Genomic DNA, 17,445 nt, shown 5'->3' with positions numbered 1-17,445 from the left:
CTTACTGTATAGTTGATAATTCTGCCAGGCGAATACGTGCCGTTTTAACTTACAACAATTCCCTAATCCTGCGTCTGCCGCAAAAATTACATCCCTTGAGATGCCGGAGACTTGACACTATTCACCTAGGAAATGGTTTTAACCTACATGAGAAGCTGATAATGACACCAATGATGCATTTAGGATTATGTTAATTGTCTGGCTTCAAGCCAGAAGGTTACTCAGATTTCATGCAGAAAGATAAAATCAAGACTCTTTTACGTTCTTAGAAGCGTGCTATGATATTGTCTTGGGGGTATTCCTCTTGCCGGCAGCAAAACGTTTTAAAATATATGATCTTGGACCACAAAACCAGTTTTAAGTAGCACTGGTGTATTTGTAGCAATAGGGTTAAAATGATCGATTTTTCATTTAGGCCATAAATCATTAGGATATTAATTAAAGATCATGTTCCATGAATATATCAAAAAATAATTTTTGATTAGTAATATGCATTGCTAAGAACTTCAGTTGGACAACTTTTTTTTCCAAATAGTTGTATCACAGCCAAACTTTGTCCTGACCTAACAAACCTAACAGTGCATCACTGGAGAGCGTATTTATTTGTCAGCTTTCAGATGATGTAAAAATCTCAATTTCATGAAATATCCTAATGGCATAAGAGAAAAATCGATAATTTTGACCCAAACAATGTATTGTTGCCTATTACCACAAATATACCCGTGCTACTTATGACTGGTTTTGTGGTCGAGGGTCACATATAATCAATAAATTACCTTAGCCCTGAATTCTCTTCCAAAAAAGTGTCTGTTTATCCACTAACCAGACATACCAAGTTCAAGTCCAGCTGAAGTAATTCCTGATCAATCCTTATTGACACACCTGGAGAAATAAAAGGTGTTTACATAAAAAACATTCTTTATTTAACCTTGATGAACTGCAAAACAATGTAAGACTATAATGGTGAAACTCAAGCTCTTCAAAGTGGACCAAGTTTGCAAACGTTTCCTTTGGGAGGCTTGGGAATGTCATGGGAAGAGTTTGCCACCTGCTGGACTTGCGCGGGAATGTTCTCAGCAGAAGATACTGTGACTTGTCCAAACCTTTTCAAAACGATACTTCCCATGGAGCACGTCAGGACGTGATGTTTATTATCATTTGCGCCAGTTTGGGAAAACCCATCAAAATCCAGGCAAATCCCTACATTGGGAGGCAATAACATCACATGTCAGTTCCTCCGAATCACCTCCGCACCAACAAAACAAAGACTGAAAAACGATAATCCCAACGGCTAATGGAAAACCACATTTGTGTGACAACATAATGGAAAGTGGCCATCTGGCTTACATTTCCTAGCATACCTTTGCTGACGGTCCTGGTGGAGCGCAGAAGTGTCCGTCAGTGCACCGCAATATCCCCAGGGCGGCATTACTCGGTGGAGAGCCCATGTTTCCCGGCCCAGGCCCAGCTGATTAAATACACAAAATCCAGCTCGGGTCGCTCACGTCTGGAGCTCTTCACGAGCAGATCGAGGTCCGATTAGTCAACACGCTGATTTGAATCAATACCCGTTCCGAGCAATTCTCGCCGCGGGAGCGTGCCAAGTTTTCCCAGCCAGCTGTCAATACGCTCAAGTCCGTGAAAGGGTCCCCTCGAATCCAATCAACCAAGTGAGCACACGTGGAGGATCTTGTTACCAGCGTGACGCTAATGACCCCATCCAGACCTTCAACATGTACATGTGTGTCGCATTTAACATACTCACCTTGCTCTGGTAAAACACAATAGCGCATTATTGGCACACCTGGATCGTCTCACTTGACATGCAACCCTTATTCCCAGGAACTGCCTGCGTATGTACGGAAAGTGTCGAGACATTCGCCAGGGTTATGTTTTTCATACATGGGTTATTAGTAACGTCAAGCGTTTACAAAAACACCGTGTATTAGAAAAGAAGCAAAGTATGTGGAATAAACATCCAATCTGGAAGGTGCTTTGGCCCATTTCCACAGTTTTGATTCTCAGAGTTCACTAGCACACAAACTCAGTAAATACCAATCTCGGAATTTCCTGTTACGGTTAACATTCCGTGCTCAGGTTCTCAGGATACAGTTTTCACAAAGTTCCATTGAGCTACAAGGAAGCCCTCAAGAAACTTAAAAACGTTATACAAGTATGACTCAGTCCTTTTACATTCAGATTGGATTTCTGATTTTAGTAGCTACAATAAAGCAATTTAATATGCTGTGTTATACAAGAATGTGGCCTACTTTTGCACCTTAGGCTTACTGAGAAAACAAAACACAATGTAACCCCAAAATACAGTGATCTCAACAAGCTTTTGGACATTTAAGACTTAATTTGTATGAAAGATCCTGACATAAAATGCCAAAGTCAGTTTCCCTCAAGTGCACACAGAAATTGTTCATCAGATTAAATTTATAGACATGTTCGACTTAAGTTATATAAAGCTAAGTATGCAACGTTATTTTGGAGACTAACAAATACAGCCGTAAAATAATTAAAAAAATACTAAAAATAAATATACTACTTACATACATACAGCTTATAACTGAACATATCAAAAACAAAAGAACCAAACACAAACCAAAATAAAAAAAAAAAAAAAAAACTTGAAACTACTGGAAAAACATATTTAACATAACTACTGGAAAAACATGTTTAATCTTTTTTTTTTTTTTTTTTAAATTAGAGCCATTTGGTTTGTATGGAAGCCCGTTTCTGCCACTGAATAAAAAAATAAGGTAATTGTGAGTTTTTCTCTCACAATTCCAACTTTTTTCAGTTTTTGCAATTGCAATCTTTTTGTAAGAAGGACACTCGCAATTGCGAGTTATAAAGTCAGAATTGCGAGATACGACTTAAAAACTCATAATTGCCAGATATAAAGTCGCAATTCTGAGGAAAAAAAGTCAGAATTGTGAGTTTATATCTCGCGATTCCAATTTTATTTCTCAGAACAGCGAGTTTAAATCTCGGAATTCTTTATAACTCAGAATTGTGTTTAAATTTCAGAATTCTATGTTTCTTCTTGCAACTGCGAGTTTGTCACGCAATTCTGAGAAAAAAGGTCAGAACTTTTAGTTTATAACTCGCAATTGTGAGTTGATATCGCTCAATTTAGAGGAAAAAAGTCTGAATTTTGAGGTTTATATCTCGCAATTCTAACTTTATTTCTCAGAATTGAGTTTAAATCTCAGAATTCTACGTTTTTTTCTTGCTACTGAGTTTGTTACGCAATTCTGAGAAAAAAGGTCCAAGCTTCGAGTTTATACCTTGCAATTCTGACTTCATAAAACATATAAATATATATTAAAAAAAATGACAGAATTTAGTTTATATCTTTCAGTTTGAACTTTATTTCTCAAAACTGCAAGCTTAAATCTTAAACACTTAAAAAGTTTTTTGCAATTGCTAGTTTAACACACAATTCTAAGAAAAAAGGTCAGAACTTTGAGTTTATATCTCGTAATTCTGACTTTATGACTCACAGTTGTGGATTTATATCTCACAATTCTCAGAAAAAAAGTCAGAATTGTAAGTTTAAATCTTGTAATTCTGAGTTTTGTTCTTGCAATTTTGAGCTTGTCACACAATTCTTGGGAAAAAGGTTTTTTTTTTCATAATTTTGACTTTATAACTTGCAATTGTTCTGAGAAAAAAAGTCAAAATTGAGTTTATATCTTTCAATTCTAAATTTATTTATCAGAATTGGAAGTTTAAATCCTAAAATTGGGGGAGGGGGGGCGGTTTACGCAATTGCTAGTTTATCACGCAGTTTTGAGAAAAAAAGGTCAGAACTTTAAGTTTATATCTCACAATTCTAAGAAAAAAAGTCAGAATTGTGAGTTTATAGCTCTCAATACTAACTTTATTTTTCAGAATTGCATGTTTAAATTTCGGAATTCAGAGTTTTTTCTTTCAGGTGTGAGTTTGTCAGGCAATTCTGAGGAAAAAAAAGGTCCAAACTTTGAGTTTATATCTCGCAGTTCTGACTTTATAACTTTATAACTTTATAACAATTGCGAGTTTATATCTCTCAAATCTAACTTTCTCAGAATTTTTTTCTTTCAATTGTGAGTTTGTCAGGCAATTCCAAGAAAAAGGTCTAAACTGTTAGTTTATATCTTACAATTCTAAGAAAAAAGTCAGAATTTTATAGTTTATATCTCTCAATTCTAACGTTACTTCTCAGAATTGTAAGTTTAAACCTCGGAATTCTGAGCTTTTAGGTCCAAACTTTGAGTTTATATCTCGCAATTCTTAGTTTAGAACTCAGAATTTGAGTTTATGTCTTTCTAACTCATTTCGACTTTATTTCTCAGAATTATGAGTTTTTTCTTGCAATTGTGTGTTTTGTCACATTTCTGAGAAAAAAGGAATTGTGAAATAAAAAGTCACTATCTTTTTTTATTTAGTGGTGAAAACAGGCTTCCTTAGGTTTGATCTAATGCTGCAACATTCACACATTTATAAGTGTCCAAATGCACTTCGGGGTGGCTGTGTTTGCTATTTCACCGCTTGAAAGTTTTTCTTTTCTTGACAAACACATGCGAATCGAATAGAAGAGTGACGTATACGTGCGTCTGAACTGTTATCTTTTGTTTATTCTGTGAACTCAAGGGACAACATACGGAGCATGAACATTTCCAAAGGAATCCAAGCATCACTAAATCACTATCAATGCAGTCTGAAATCCTTAAAATGTTTCGAGTTACACATGTGCAGTTACTCAGTTTCATAGGACAAATATAACACATAATATACATGGTTTATGTATACTCTTATGCATTTCTCTATCGGGTTAATATCTGTCTTATCTACACAGGCGAGGGTTAAAGGCAGGCCAAAAAGGAATGCATTCAGCTTTGCGGGACGTATACCCAAAATTATAACTGTTACTAAAAAAAAACACTTTAATTAATAAAAATATGGATAATAAAACAGGATATGAAAACATGAAGTGAATTTACAGGTATTACAACATAAAATATACAAACTATTGCACAATGGAGGTATAAAGGACGAATACAGCATAACAGGAGTGCTAACAAAATCTTTGTTCAGTTTGAATTGTTTTGTTATTGTTAACAGTAAAAGGCAAAAAAGCCAAGACCAACAACATAAGCCTACTCCCAGCCTACATTACAAAATAAAACCCTTCATAGGCCAGAAACTGACGTTCTCCGTGTCTGAGACACAACAGCTTTCGATTCCAGTCCTGAAGACAATCAGTTTTGTTAAAACGCTCAACTGACTGAAGATTAGTGTAGTACTGGAATCACATAAATCGGTTTGAGTTTCAGTGTGAGCTAGGCTCCAACTAATACATTTGACATACTTTAAATAAGACAAAGTAACACTGTTTTAGTGTGACACTAACATGACCAAGAAGTGTCGAGCAGCTATTTGCGGCCAAAACAACACAAGCTGATTGGAAGTAAAGAAAAAAGAGGAACAGACTTAAAAAAAAAGTGACAGAAAGATGACGTAGCTGAAAGTTAGCAGTGTAATGAGATATGTCACAGTTGTTCGTCTTAACATTAAACAGCATTTGTTTCCACAACGTCGGACAAGAGCATCAATCATTGCGTAGGACATTTTTACCGTAACGAACAGCAATTCCAATGATCCGAGGTTTGATGAATGAATACAAATCACAGATAAAAATGTTAATAGTACCAAATAAAGAATCTACTGTTAAAAATAACAGTAGATGGTACATTAAAAAAAAAAAGTGTGTATTGTTATGTAGTACGATTATTAAATCGTACAAAAACACAGGTTTGACATGTGCCAGGATGTACCGTCACCAAAACGTTCAAGTCAAATTAATACTGAATAAAAATTAGGGTTAAGCAAACAATAAATGACAACAGCACTTGCACCTGAAGTGTACATTGCCATGTTATTTAGGCTAAATTGATTGTGCTTTCAGTGACCAACGGGTGTTTAGTAATCCAGACTCTGTTTAACATTTTAACGCATTTAAATCTGTTCCGCAGATTACAAATAACTGAAAATCCGGGTATATTTATAGATTAAAACAAAAGTGTTTTTACTATCTAGCACAATGTAAGAATTGTGCTTTCAGGTCCGCGGATTATGCAGATACACAATAAGTATACATATCTAAATAGTAAACAAATACATACATATCATGGAGGCGCTTGTTTTTGTTTATGCAACCAAATTTTATACCACAGTGCAGGACTCAACGATAAGGTTGGCTCAAAAGATGTGCCAGTGTGAAAACGTTTTCAAATCCCAAGATCTGTACAAGATTGATATACAAGATGTGTTGATCTTGTACATCAATCCAAAGAGAATGATCGACAGATTGAACAAACAAACAAACAAAGGAAGGAAGGATAGACACCCAGATAGATAGATAGATAGAACAAAAAGAAAAAACAATACAGGACAAATGACAGAACAAACAATAAAAATAAACGTTAGAATGAATGAACAAACAAATAAATGAACAAACAAACAATAGATAGATAGACAGACAGACTAAAAAAGAACAAACAATACAGGACAAATAACAGAAAAAAAAACAATAAATAAACAATTAAAATAAAAATTAGAAGGAAAGAATGAACGAACGAACAAATGGATAGATAGATAGATAGAAACGAACAATAGAACAAACAATAAGAACAACAAATGGCAGAATAAACAAAAAATAAACGAAAGAATGAACAAAGATGAAACTGAAGAGAGAACGAACAATAAAAATAAACAGAACGAATGAATGAACAAGCTAACTAAGAAAAGAATGAATGAACGAAAGAACGAATGAACTGGATTAATAGAAATGAATGATAGAACAAACAATAAAAAAAATGACAGAATGAACAATTAAAATAAACAACAAGACGAAAGAATGAACAAAATAGATAGATAAAACAATAAACAGAAAAGAGAACGAACAAATAAAATAAACAACAGAACAAACGAACAATAGATAGGAACAATCGACAGAACAAATAAAATGACAGAATGAACAAAATAACCGAAGAATAAACAAACAAACAATAGATAGATACATACATACAAACGATAGAAAAAATACAAAGAAATTACAGAATTAACAAAAACGATAAAATGAAAGAATGAACGATTGATAGATAGAGAGATAAACTAACGATAGAACAAACATGAACAAATGACAGAAAGAATAAAAATAAACAACAGAATGCAAGAATGAAGATATGAATGATAGAGAGACAGATAAAAAAAAAATGATAGAACAAAAACGACAGAACGAACAATAAAAAGAAACGACAGAATGAACGAACAAACGAACGAACGATAGATAATCGAGAAAGCAGAGTGAACAGAATTAAAGATATAGCACAAACAAACAGACAGAACAATACACAGCGAACGACAGATGGAACAAATAATATAACGACAAAATGTTTTGAAGAAAATATTTTTAGCCAATATTTTAAAAATAGGGCCAACAAAAAAAAATAAAAAATCCTTACTGTTGAGTCCTGCAGTGGTGTTAATCAGCTAAACCTTCTAACATGGGAAAAAACTTAAAATAAAATAAAATAAATCAGTGCAATTGTAGAAGCTTTGCTGAACCTTCTTCTCTGAACAGTACTACGAAAAAAAAAACGAGTTCACTTCTGAATCAAACAGCTCTCTCAAACGACACTACCAGAATCACACTGTCGTTCGTTCAGCTTTACGTCACGTCAAGAGCTCCTCACAGACGTTTAGTCTGCAGGCGCTGCTGTAATTCCAGTGTGTACCATACTGACTACAGCCAGAGCCAGTAAAAGTTATCATTTAGCAGATACTCTTTATCCAAATCGACTTACAGTACGCTTACAGCAAATGAATTCAAGAAGAAACCTGGAATTAAGTGCCTTGCTCGAGGGCTCGAAAGGAGGGAGTGTAGCGTCGGTAATTCAAGTTTCTGCTTCGACCCTACCTGGGATCCAAATGCAACTTTCTTAGCGGTTTCTCAGTCCCTTTTTTTCCCAACCAGTGGAGATAATGATCTGCAGAGACCGCTAACGGTCTTCAAACGTCCATGGCTCTGTTGATGCACATTTACACACACAAATACACTTTAAATAAACTATATACTCCATCTGAGAGGTTAATGCAGTGCATGTCGAGTGAATTAGCTGAATCACAAACCACAGGCCGCCCTCCTGCACATGAACACAAAGGGACAGAGGTTTAACGGTCTTGCATGTATTTTATCTTGGTCCATCACGCACGCACACAATCGTCGCTGTAGTGTACAGAAGGGTGGATCTGAGGGGAAGGCGGTCAGGCGTTGGACATCTCGGCCTTGCTGAGAGCGATGGCCAGCTCCAGGTCTTCCTGCTCCTGCTGGCGGAGTCTTTTCAGCCGCTCCCGTTCCGCTCTCTCGCTTTCCCGCTTTGCCCACTCCATCTGCTGGGCTTCATTCCCAAACTGGGCCGGAAAAACAGGAACACGCCACGTTAAGAGCCATTGGTCCCAAATTGGGGATTGCACAATGGTGTGAATCACTGTGGTCAAGCTGTGGTCTGAACTTGCTTTAAAAATCAAGCTTAAATGTACTAAATTGATAGATAGACACATGTTTGCATACATACAAATGGCTATAGAAATAATAAATCCACATTTTACCAAAAAAAAGTTTCAATCGTAACATTGGGAAGTGATCACAAGACATGAAGTGTGTCATTTTTGTGCCATTAGTGGCACCAATCCATTTGACGTTGAATCGACCAATGATGTGAGCATCTAGAAGACCATTCGAAACTTTTTGTGAATGGGGATGTGCCCAAATCTGAATACCGTGTTCGGAAAGGAAGTTCCGTGTACTACAGAACCCCTAAAAGGTATGGGATAGATGGGAGGAGAAAATTTATTTCAATTAGTGCTGTCAAATCAATTAATCACAGTTAATATACTAATTAACCTCTTAATCACTATTAATCGAGAAAGTATATTTTAATCCGTGAAACTGAAGAGATGGAACGAACAATAAACAAACAGAACGAAAAAATGAATGAGCTAACTAAGAAAACGAACGAATGAATGAATGAACCGGATAAACAGAAATGAACGATGGAACAAACAATAAAAAAAATAAACAACAGAACGAAAAAATGAACAAGCAAACAATAGATAGATAGATAGATGGATAAAACAATAAACAGAACAGAAGAGAGAACAAACAATTAAAATAAAAAGAACGAAAGAATGAACGAACTAATGAATGAATGATAGAAACGATCGACAGAACAACAGGAACAAATGACAGAATGAACAAAAATAAACGACAGAACGAAAGAATGAACAAACAAATAATAGACAGATAGATAGATAAAACGATAAACAGAACAAACACAAGAGAGAACGAACAAATAAAATAAACAGAACGAAAGATAGATAGAAACGATCGCTAGAACAAACAAAAAATAGAATGAACAAAAATAAACGTCAGAACGAAAGAATGAACAAACAATAGGTACGAACGACACAACAAATACAAAGAAATTACAGAATTAACAAAAATAAACAAAACAAAAGAATGAACGAACGAACAATAGAAAGACAGATAAAAACTAATGATAGAACAAGAACAAATGACAGAATGAATAAAAATAAACGATAGAATGCACGAATGAAGAAACGAATGATAGACAAAGATAGCTAGATAAAAACAAATGCTGTCAAATCGATTAAACGCAGTAAATATACTGATTAAATCACTTAACTGCTATTAATCGGTCTTAATAGTTATTAATTGAGAAAATATATTTCAACTAGTGCTGTCAAATCAATTAATCGCAGTAAACATACAGATTAATCGCTTAATCGCTATTAATTGGTCTTAATCTCTATTAATCGAGGAAATATATTTCAATTAGTGCTGTCAAATTGATTAATCACAGTAAACATACAGATTAATCGCTTAATCGCTATTAATTGGTCTTAATCTCTATTAATCGAGGAAATATATTTCAATTAGTGCTGTCAAATTGATTAATCACAGTAAATACACTGATTACTCGCTATTAATCGACTGACTGCAGTATACACATATTACATAAACTTATTTAGGATGCGATTAGTCATGATTAATCATTTGACAGCACTAATTTCAATGCTTTCTCTTGAAATCATATCACAAATACATGCAAATCGATAATATATGCAGTATACACGTTTAAAAAAAACCGTCTATTTTGGATGCAATTAATCGCGATGAATCATTTGACAGCACTAATTTCAATGCTTTCTCTTGCAATTTTATCATAAATATATGCAAATCAATAAATACATGCAGTATAGGCACAAAAACATTTTGTATGTGATTTTTTTGCAATTAATCATTATATCGTTGGGTAATTATATTACATATAAATTTTGGGCATCAGGGAGCTGCTATTAATATGTGCCACATTAAAATTGCTTTTGAAAGTGCGGTCGCTTTTTACTTTCACTTTCAAAATTCTCAAACAAAAGTATTCGGTTTATACGATGGAGTGGCAGTACTTACCACATACACAATATTACATTTTTGTCAGTGGTGCTCACAATCTGCAAATCATTCGCCATTGTATTATCCGCCATCTCTCTTTACTCTGTTTATGTGGTAAGTGAAATTGTTTATTCTGAAATGTAACAAGCTACCGCTAAAAAGCAGCTAACCATGTCCTTTTAGTGGTTCAGTAGAATGCGTTATTCGTTTTCCATGCCTTTCCGAATACGGATTCATTATTCAATGTACATCCCCATTTTCTGAATTTGTTACCAACACCGAAATCAATTTTCTCAATATCTGCTAACGAGAGATTAAATGAAATCAATTTAACCCTTATGTTGTGATTATTTTGATCTGGAGAAGATTTTATTTTTATCAAAAATGACCAGTCTACAAGAAATTGCATACACTGTAAAAAATAAAAAACACAATTTGTTGAGTCAGCTTAAAATAATTTGTTACCCTGCTGCCTTAAAAATTTTAAGTTCAGTAAACTAAAATAAGTTTAGTCAACTTGAAATGTTAAGTTGTACTAAGTAACAATTTAGATATTTGTGTTTGCTAAACTTAACAGATGGTTAAGTAACCCAGCTGCCTTGAAAATTTTAAGTTGATTCAACTCAAATACCTAAGTTGTCACTTAGTATAATTTAACATTTCATGTTGAATGAACTTTTTTTTTTTGAGTTGACTGAACTTAAAATTTTAAGGCAGCCAGGTTACAAATTATTTTAAGTTGACTCATCAAATTGTTTTTTACAGTGTAGAAATTTCTTGCTATGCTAAATTATTACCAAATATTGCGTTCAATCTTATCAACTTGTTTTCTTTCAAACAGCACAGGTTTTGTTTTTTTTTGTTGTTTCTTTGTAGTTTTGCACAGCCACTTTGTACCACCCAAGAGGCCATATGACTGACAGGTAAAGCAACCAATCACGTTCGTTTTGTGCCACGTTTAGTGGTGTGGAAATGTAAAACTTTCAGACCGTTTTAAAGAGTCTATCTTGTGAATTTTATGTATTTCACATACTTCTGAAAATCCAGACAAGCGTTCAGCTGTCATAGTTGTAAACACAACAGCTTTCTTCTTAAATGAGAGTGCTTGGCGTCCTGCCATCTTTGTTTTTAAGGTGGAACATTAAAGAAAGCGACACACACGTCTCCTGGAAATCCTGTATAATTTAACCAATCTGATGACTTTTGTGTGCCATATAAATGAAACATTCAGCCAATGTTTTGTTGGCGTAACATCTGAGGTTGAGACTACAAAAAGAAGTACAAAACCTGTGCTAATTGAAACAAGTTAAAAACAAACAAAAAAAAACAATCCAAAAATTGGTAATAACATTGAATTATAAGAAATTTACAAGCAGTTTTTAAAAGGCTGGCCATTTTTGAATGGGAACACCAAATTATATTATATATATATTATTATATATTTTCAGCACAGCACAAGGGTTAAAAGTGTGTAGTTCTGATCTCGCACGTGTACAAATGCAAAACTTGTCAAAGCATGCATGAACATTTCTGTCTAATTATTCAGTGACCTTCATTTGTGACAGCAAAATGGCAAAAAACAAGAAAAAGTCGCCACATTTTCAGACAGATCTTACCTTGATTCGCTCAGTTCCTGCAAGAGAGGAATGGATTACAAAAAAAACACAAAAGAGATTTACACCAAACTACCACGCAACCATCCACCGAACTGCACACGCACGCACACAAAAGCTGATTGGACACCAACAGACCACTACCACTGATGACTCATGATAGACCTTTTTTAATTGGTCGTTAATAGCGAATGATGTCATGGACAGGAGAATGAACATGCATTGATCTCGTGCAGCAAGATAATGACAGAAGGAAAAGACATTACAAAGCTTTTTCAATTGAGAGCTTCAAATCGTGTACAGTGACATATAGGCGTAATATATGCAACATAACATGCACACTAAGTTGACTACAGGTGAATGAGAGCATTGCTAAACCAACCTTTTTCATTTTTTATTTTGTAATATCACACGCATCAACAACTTCAACTTAATTATAATTTGTTTAAAATAAATGGTTTAATACCAAAAAAAGTAAAAAGAAGTCTGTTAAAATGACCAAAAAAAAATTTGTATTTTTTCTATTTGTATAAAAAAAAAACTTGCAATAATCCTTCTTCCAGAGAGCTTTTGGTCACGTAACAAATCAGAGATGGTTTAGCAGGTCTATTGCACCCAAGTCATGCACAGCGATACTAAGGACAGGAGGCAGGGCGTATGAAGATGATGCTACGTCAAACATTGTGGCTCTAGGATCAAGCTGATTTGCAGCATGGAGCGCACAGTGATCCCATGCGGAGGAAAACGACAGCCTGAGAGCTGAGTAGTGATACTGGCACTTCCCACGTCAAACGATCGTCCCTAATCGACTTTCAGAAACGAAATATCTGAATACTCTGACCTCAATTCTCCTCCTTTAGTAAACAAGTTTACTAAACCTTAAGTGCGATTTCAAACACAAGGAGGTTGAAGTGAGTTAGAAAATACATTGGTTGATAAGATCCTGATGATGATTAGTTCTACTAACTCGTGGAAGTGTGACCACAAGGCAGATGTGTAAATACAAGCTTCCCACACTTCTTGAAATATGACCTGATGGCTGATAAGAGAACGGTGAGAACCAGAGCTCGTTTAGAAAGAGTCTAATACAAGGATGAGCTGTTTGATGAAAGGAAGAAAGAAAGAGAACCAACAAAAGCACAAGAAAGTTTAGTTTCTAATAAAATTCTGACATTTTGTTTGAGTGAACGAATGTTCGCGATGTTAACGAAACTTACGTTTCTTGTACACTGTAAAAAAAACAAAACAAAACACAATTTGTTGAGTGAACTTAAAATTATTTGTTACCTGCTGCCTTAAAATGTTAAGTTAAGTCAACTTGAAATTTTAAGTTGTACGAAGTGAAACTTTTATTTTATATTTGAGTTGACTATACAAAAAAATTGGTTTGTTAAACTTAAAAGCTGGGCTTGTTACCCAGCTGCCTTAAAATTTAAGTTAAATGAGCTCAAATATCTAAGTTGTCACTTAGTACAACTTAACATTTCAAGTTGACTAAACATGTTTCTGAGTTGATTGAACTTAAAATTTTAAGGCAGCTGGGTAACAAATTATTTTAAGTTGACTCAACAAATAGTTTTTTACAGTGTAGTTGAAACTGCTGCAGGATCATACGAGAAAATTTACATTTCTGTTAGAAAACGATCAGACGGTCCAACTTTGTGGACAATGAGGCTAAAATACTGACAATAGACACATTGGTTAAATAATAAACACTGACTTTCTTGTTCAAATGAACAAACTATCAACAACTGAGATGAAAACACAAATTTTAATAATGCTACAAACACTAATGTTTTTAAGATTTAAAAAAATCGTGACTTGACATTTCTTTTAATAAACGATTCGATGGTCCTACTTTGCGGACCATAGGCGAAAATACTAACAATAGATAATCAGGTTAAAAAATAAACACTGATGTGTTGTTTAAATAAACAAACTAGCTAGATTTGAGATGAAAACACTGATATTATGAACCTTGAGTATACTACAACACTGATCTTTAAAGGGATAGTTCACCCAAAAATGTAAATTCTGTCATTAAATACTCACCGTCATGTCGTTCCGAACCTGTAAGATCTTCGTTTATCTTCGAAACATAAATTAAGATATTTTCTGACCCTGTATAGACAGCAACACAACTGAAACATTCAAGGGCCAGAAAGGTAGTAAGGACATAAAAGCCATTATGTTTGTTTTCTTCACGCACAAAAAAGTATTGTATCTTCATAAAATTACGGTGGGACCCTTGACGTCACAAGGACTATTTCAACAATGTCCTTATTACGTTTCTGGGACTTGAACGTATCCGAAAGCTCTCGGATTTCATCAAAAATATCTTAATTTGTGTTCCAAAGTTAAACGAAAGTCTAACGGGTTTGGAACGACATGAGGGTGAGTAATTAATGACACCATTTAATTTTTGGGTGAACTATCCCTTTAAGAATGCAGGTAAACGCATGTTTCTCTTATGAGCCAATCAGACAAAGTGACAAAACTGACATCAGACACATCAATAACACTAAACACTGACGTTTTGTTCAAGCTAACGAACGTTTGTGTTAACGAAATGAACATTTCTCATCACAGGTGATCAGAAGGCCCACACTCTTGTCTATATAGTGAAAATACTGACATCGAGCATATTGATTATACTTTAAATACTGGCATTTTGTTTGAGCAAACACATTTTTGTGATGCTTACGAAACATAGGTTTCTTTTATCTCTTTGCAGACGATTAAGCGGAAATACCGACATCACATATATACGATTTTTGTATAAACACCAACATTTTATGAAAACAAAACTTGCATTTGTATTAGATAAGAAGCAAAATACTGACACTGTGCACATAATGATAAACACTGATGTTTAAATTTACAAGCAAACTGAAAAATATCTGATAAGCTGCTATATGAATTTTAACCTTGTTATGCAGGTTTTTGCAAAATGCTTTCTCTTTACCACCAAACTACAATTAACATAAACTAAACTCATCTTGATTTGAAGTACACTCAAATCAAGACTTACTTTAACTGCTTCTGAATGACAGATGCAGCCTGAATAGTGTTCCTTTGAAAAACATGAGACAAAAAAGTCACAGAACAGCGAGAAGCCACATTAGCTTAGCCGAGAGCGCTTGGTATCACCAAGTGTGACCGCTCCTCTTCCCACAAGCCCATGCAAATGCTGAGCAAAACGACAGATGACATCATAGCCATGTGCACCACAAACAACTGTATTTGAGTCACTGAAAGAGATAGAGATGATGTCTGGCTGCTTGATTAGGGCTTATTATCCAGAATTCTGTGCGTTGGTGAGTTAATCACAGATAGATGGACTGCAGACATGAAGGAAAATAAATGAGTAGCCGGCACAAGGCGACAGACTGAGCGATACAGAAGCCAATGGTGCGGTCTGCTCTAGGAAACCTCACGGATGATCGCTAGAAAGCACTTTTTTTTAGTTTGTTGGTTGGGTTTTATTTCGATTTTGGAAAGAAACAAGTGGACCGGACAAGAGAAGAGTATCACTAAGCTCAACTTACAGAGCTGAAGTCTGCAAAACCCAATGAAGAGTCTTTAGAGGCTTTACTTGAGGCAGATGGAGCAAACGGGTCTTTGCCACTAAACGGATCTCCCACCCCCTTTTTACTCTGAAATGGATCAGCGGGGTCCGCACTGAAGGGCTGGAAGGGGTCGCTCGTCTTGGCTGAATCGGCAGATCCGGGCACGTTTACTGGAGTGCTTTTACCTGTTGAAAAACAACAGTTTTTGAGTGTTTAAGCCAGCGGTTGAATATTTGAAGTATTTGAAGAATATCTGAAGAGTTCAGATGCAAAAGCCTCTAAATCCATCTGACGTATTTCTTTAAAATGAGCATTTCTTTCTGGCTACTTTGTATAGGTTTCTATGTAAGTACTGGTACTTCTGATTGGGCTGAGGCTGGAATTTAGCGAGTTTGAAGTAAAAGTATTTGATGGACGTATATTATGTGTCAGGAGCATTCACTCAGTATCTTTACCTCATTTTTGAGATGGCTTTTAGCTGGTTTTGCATCCGAACTCTTCATTTTTTTTTCCATATGAATCACTTCATTTGAAAGTAGACATTTCACTCCCTATAGATATATTTTTCCATGTCTGTAAGGCAAGTATGCACAGAGTTTTGGAGTTTCACGCTCAAGTTAAAGGAGACCGAGATAGCAAAAAGCGCACCCTGTTTGCTTTCATTATTTTACAAATAAACAGTCTTCACAGATTTGAAAGATGTATTACTCTAATCTGTATGGCCAAAAATGACAGTATTTTAAGTGCAAGTGACTGCACCAGCATAGCGAGCTCATGTTCAGCTTCCAGACTCCGCACAACCTTTTTCTAGATTAACATTAGACTGAGCAGCCATGTATAGTTGTTGCTACTTACATAATTCAGATGATAAGCCATTTTTAGGGCGATGAATGATAGGTGAGTGTTTAAATGTCCTTCGCAATATACCGTATTAGCACAAAGACCAACTATTAATGATTTGTTCGTCACAGAATGTGCAACTAATAAAATTTTGGTCGACCAAGCCTCTTCTCGTCGACTAACAAGTACTGGACTATTAGAGAGCAGCCCTAGTAAAGACATTGTTAAAATAGTCCATGTGACAATATTTTAGTTTTCTTTGTGCACAAATAGTATTCTCTTAGCTTCATAAAATTATGGTTGAACCACTGACGTCACATGGACTATTTTAACAATGTCCTTACTACCTTTCTGGGCCTCAAATGAGGTAGTTACGTTGTAGTCTATGCAGGCTCTTGAATTTCTTTAAAAATATCTTAGGGTGTGTTCACACTTCTAGTTCAGTTCGTTTAGTTCATTTGGTCCGGACCAAAAATTATACAAATTTTACATTTGGTCCTGGTCTGCTTAGCATTCACACTGGCATTTTTGAAAGTGAACCTAAAGATACCGAACCTAAAGGAATAGCAATACGTTCACAACCTGATTGGTCGAGTTGAATGATGTAAATTTCGAAAAAAACTAAAAGCTTTCAAACAAACTCAGGTGCAGTTTGAATAAATATGAATGCAACACGGACCAAAGACACTGTTATTTTCCTTTTTGGTCCGGACCAAATGAACCAAACAAACCAAATTACAAGTGTGAACACGCCCTTAAAGCAAGTATATGACATCAAAGTGCCCATTCACTGGATTGTTCTCTTCATGAAATCGTGTCGCATAGCGTCGCATCTTGTCATGACTTCATGTTTTTGGATCATTTAGAAGTATTTGGTCCTTGTTGCGTTCATATT

At 35.1% G+C, this 17,445-nt stretch overlaps 1 protein-coding gene and 1 long non-coding RNA gene across 4 annotated transcripts in view; both read right to left on the bottom strand.

Moving 5' to 3' along the window:
• Positions 1-900: 900 nt before the first annotated feature.
• LOC127153841 (uncharacterized) lies at positions 901-2,598 on the bottom strand. The gene is made up of 2 exons (XR_007825344.1): positions 1,362-2,598; positions 901-1,200 (listed from the first exon to the last, which is right to left on the bottom strand). It is a non-coding gene; the product is annotated as an uncharacterized LOC127153841 (long non-coding RNA).
• Positions 2,599-4,608: 2,010 nt separating this feature from the next.
• The window catches only part of eps15l1a (epidermal growth factor receptor pathway substrate 15-like 1a), a 40,753-nt gene continuing 27,916 nt past the window's right edge, over positions 4,609-17,445 (bottom strand). Inside the window, exons 24-26 of one of the 3 annotated variants that reach the window (XM_051094428.1) lie at positions 15,737-15,895; positions 12,145-12,161; positions 4,609-8,466 (exon numbers count right to left, since the gene is read on the bottom strand). In XM_051094428.1, the coding sequence (XP_050950385.1) occupies positions 8,320-8,466; positions 12,145-12,161; positions 15,737-15,895 (323 nt within the window). In that variant the 3' untranslated portion in view covers positions 4,609-8,319. Of the gene's footprint in view, positions 8,467-12,144; positions 12,162-15,689; positions 15,896-17,445 lie in introns of all 3 variants that reach the window. The other 2 variants (XM_051094427.1, XM_051094429.1) reach the window with 2 other exon arrangements.

The sequence above is a fragment of the Labeo rohita genome, chromosome 22, assembly GCF_022985175.1.
Source record: "Labeo rohita strain BAU-BD-2019 chromosome 22, IGBB_LRoh.1.0, whole genome shotgun sequence".
Taxonomy (NCBI): domain Eukaryota; kingdom Metazoa; phylum Chordata; class Actinopteri; order Cypriniformes; family Cyprinidae; genus Labeo; species Labeo rohita.
The sequence above is the reverse complement of the archived record's forward strand: the minus strand, read 5'-3'. Positions and strand labels throughout refer to the sequence as shown.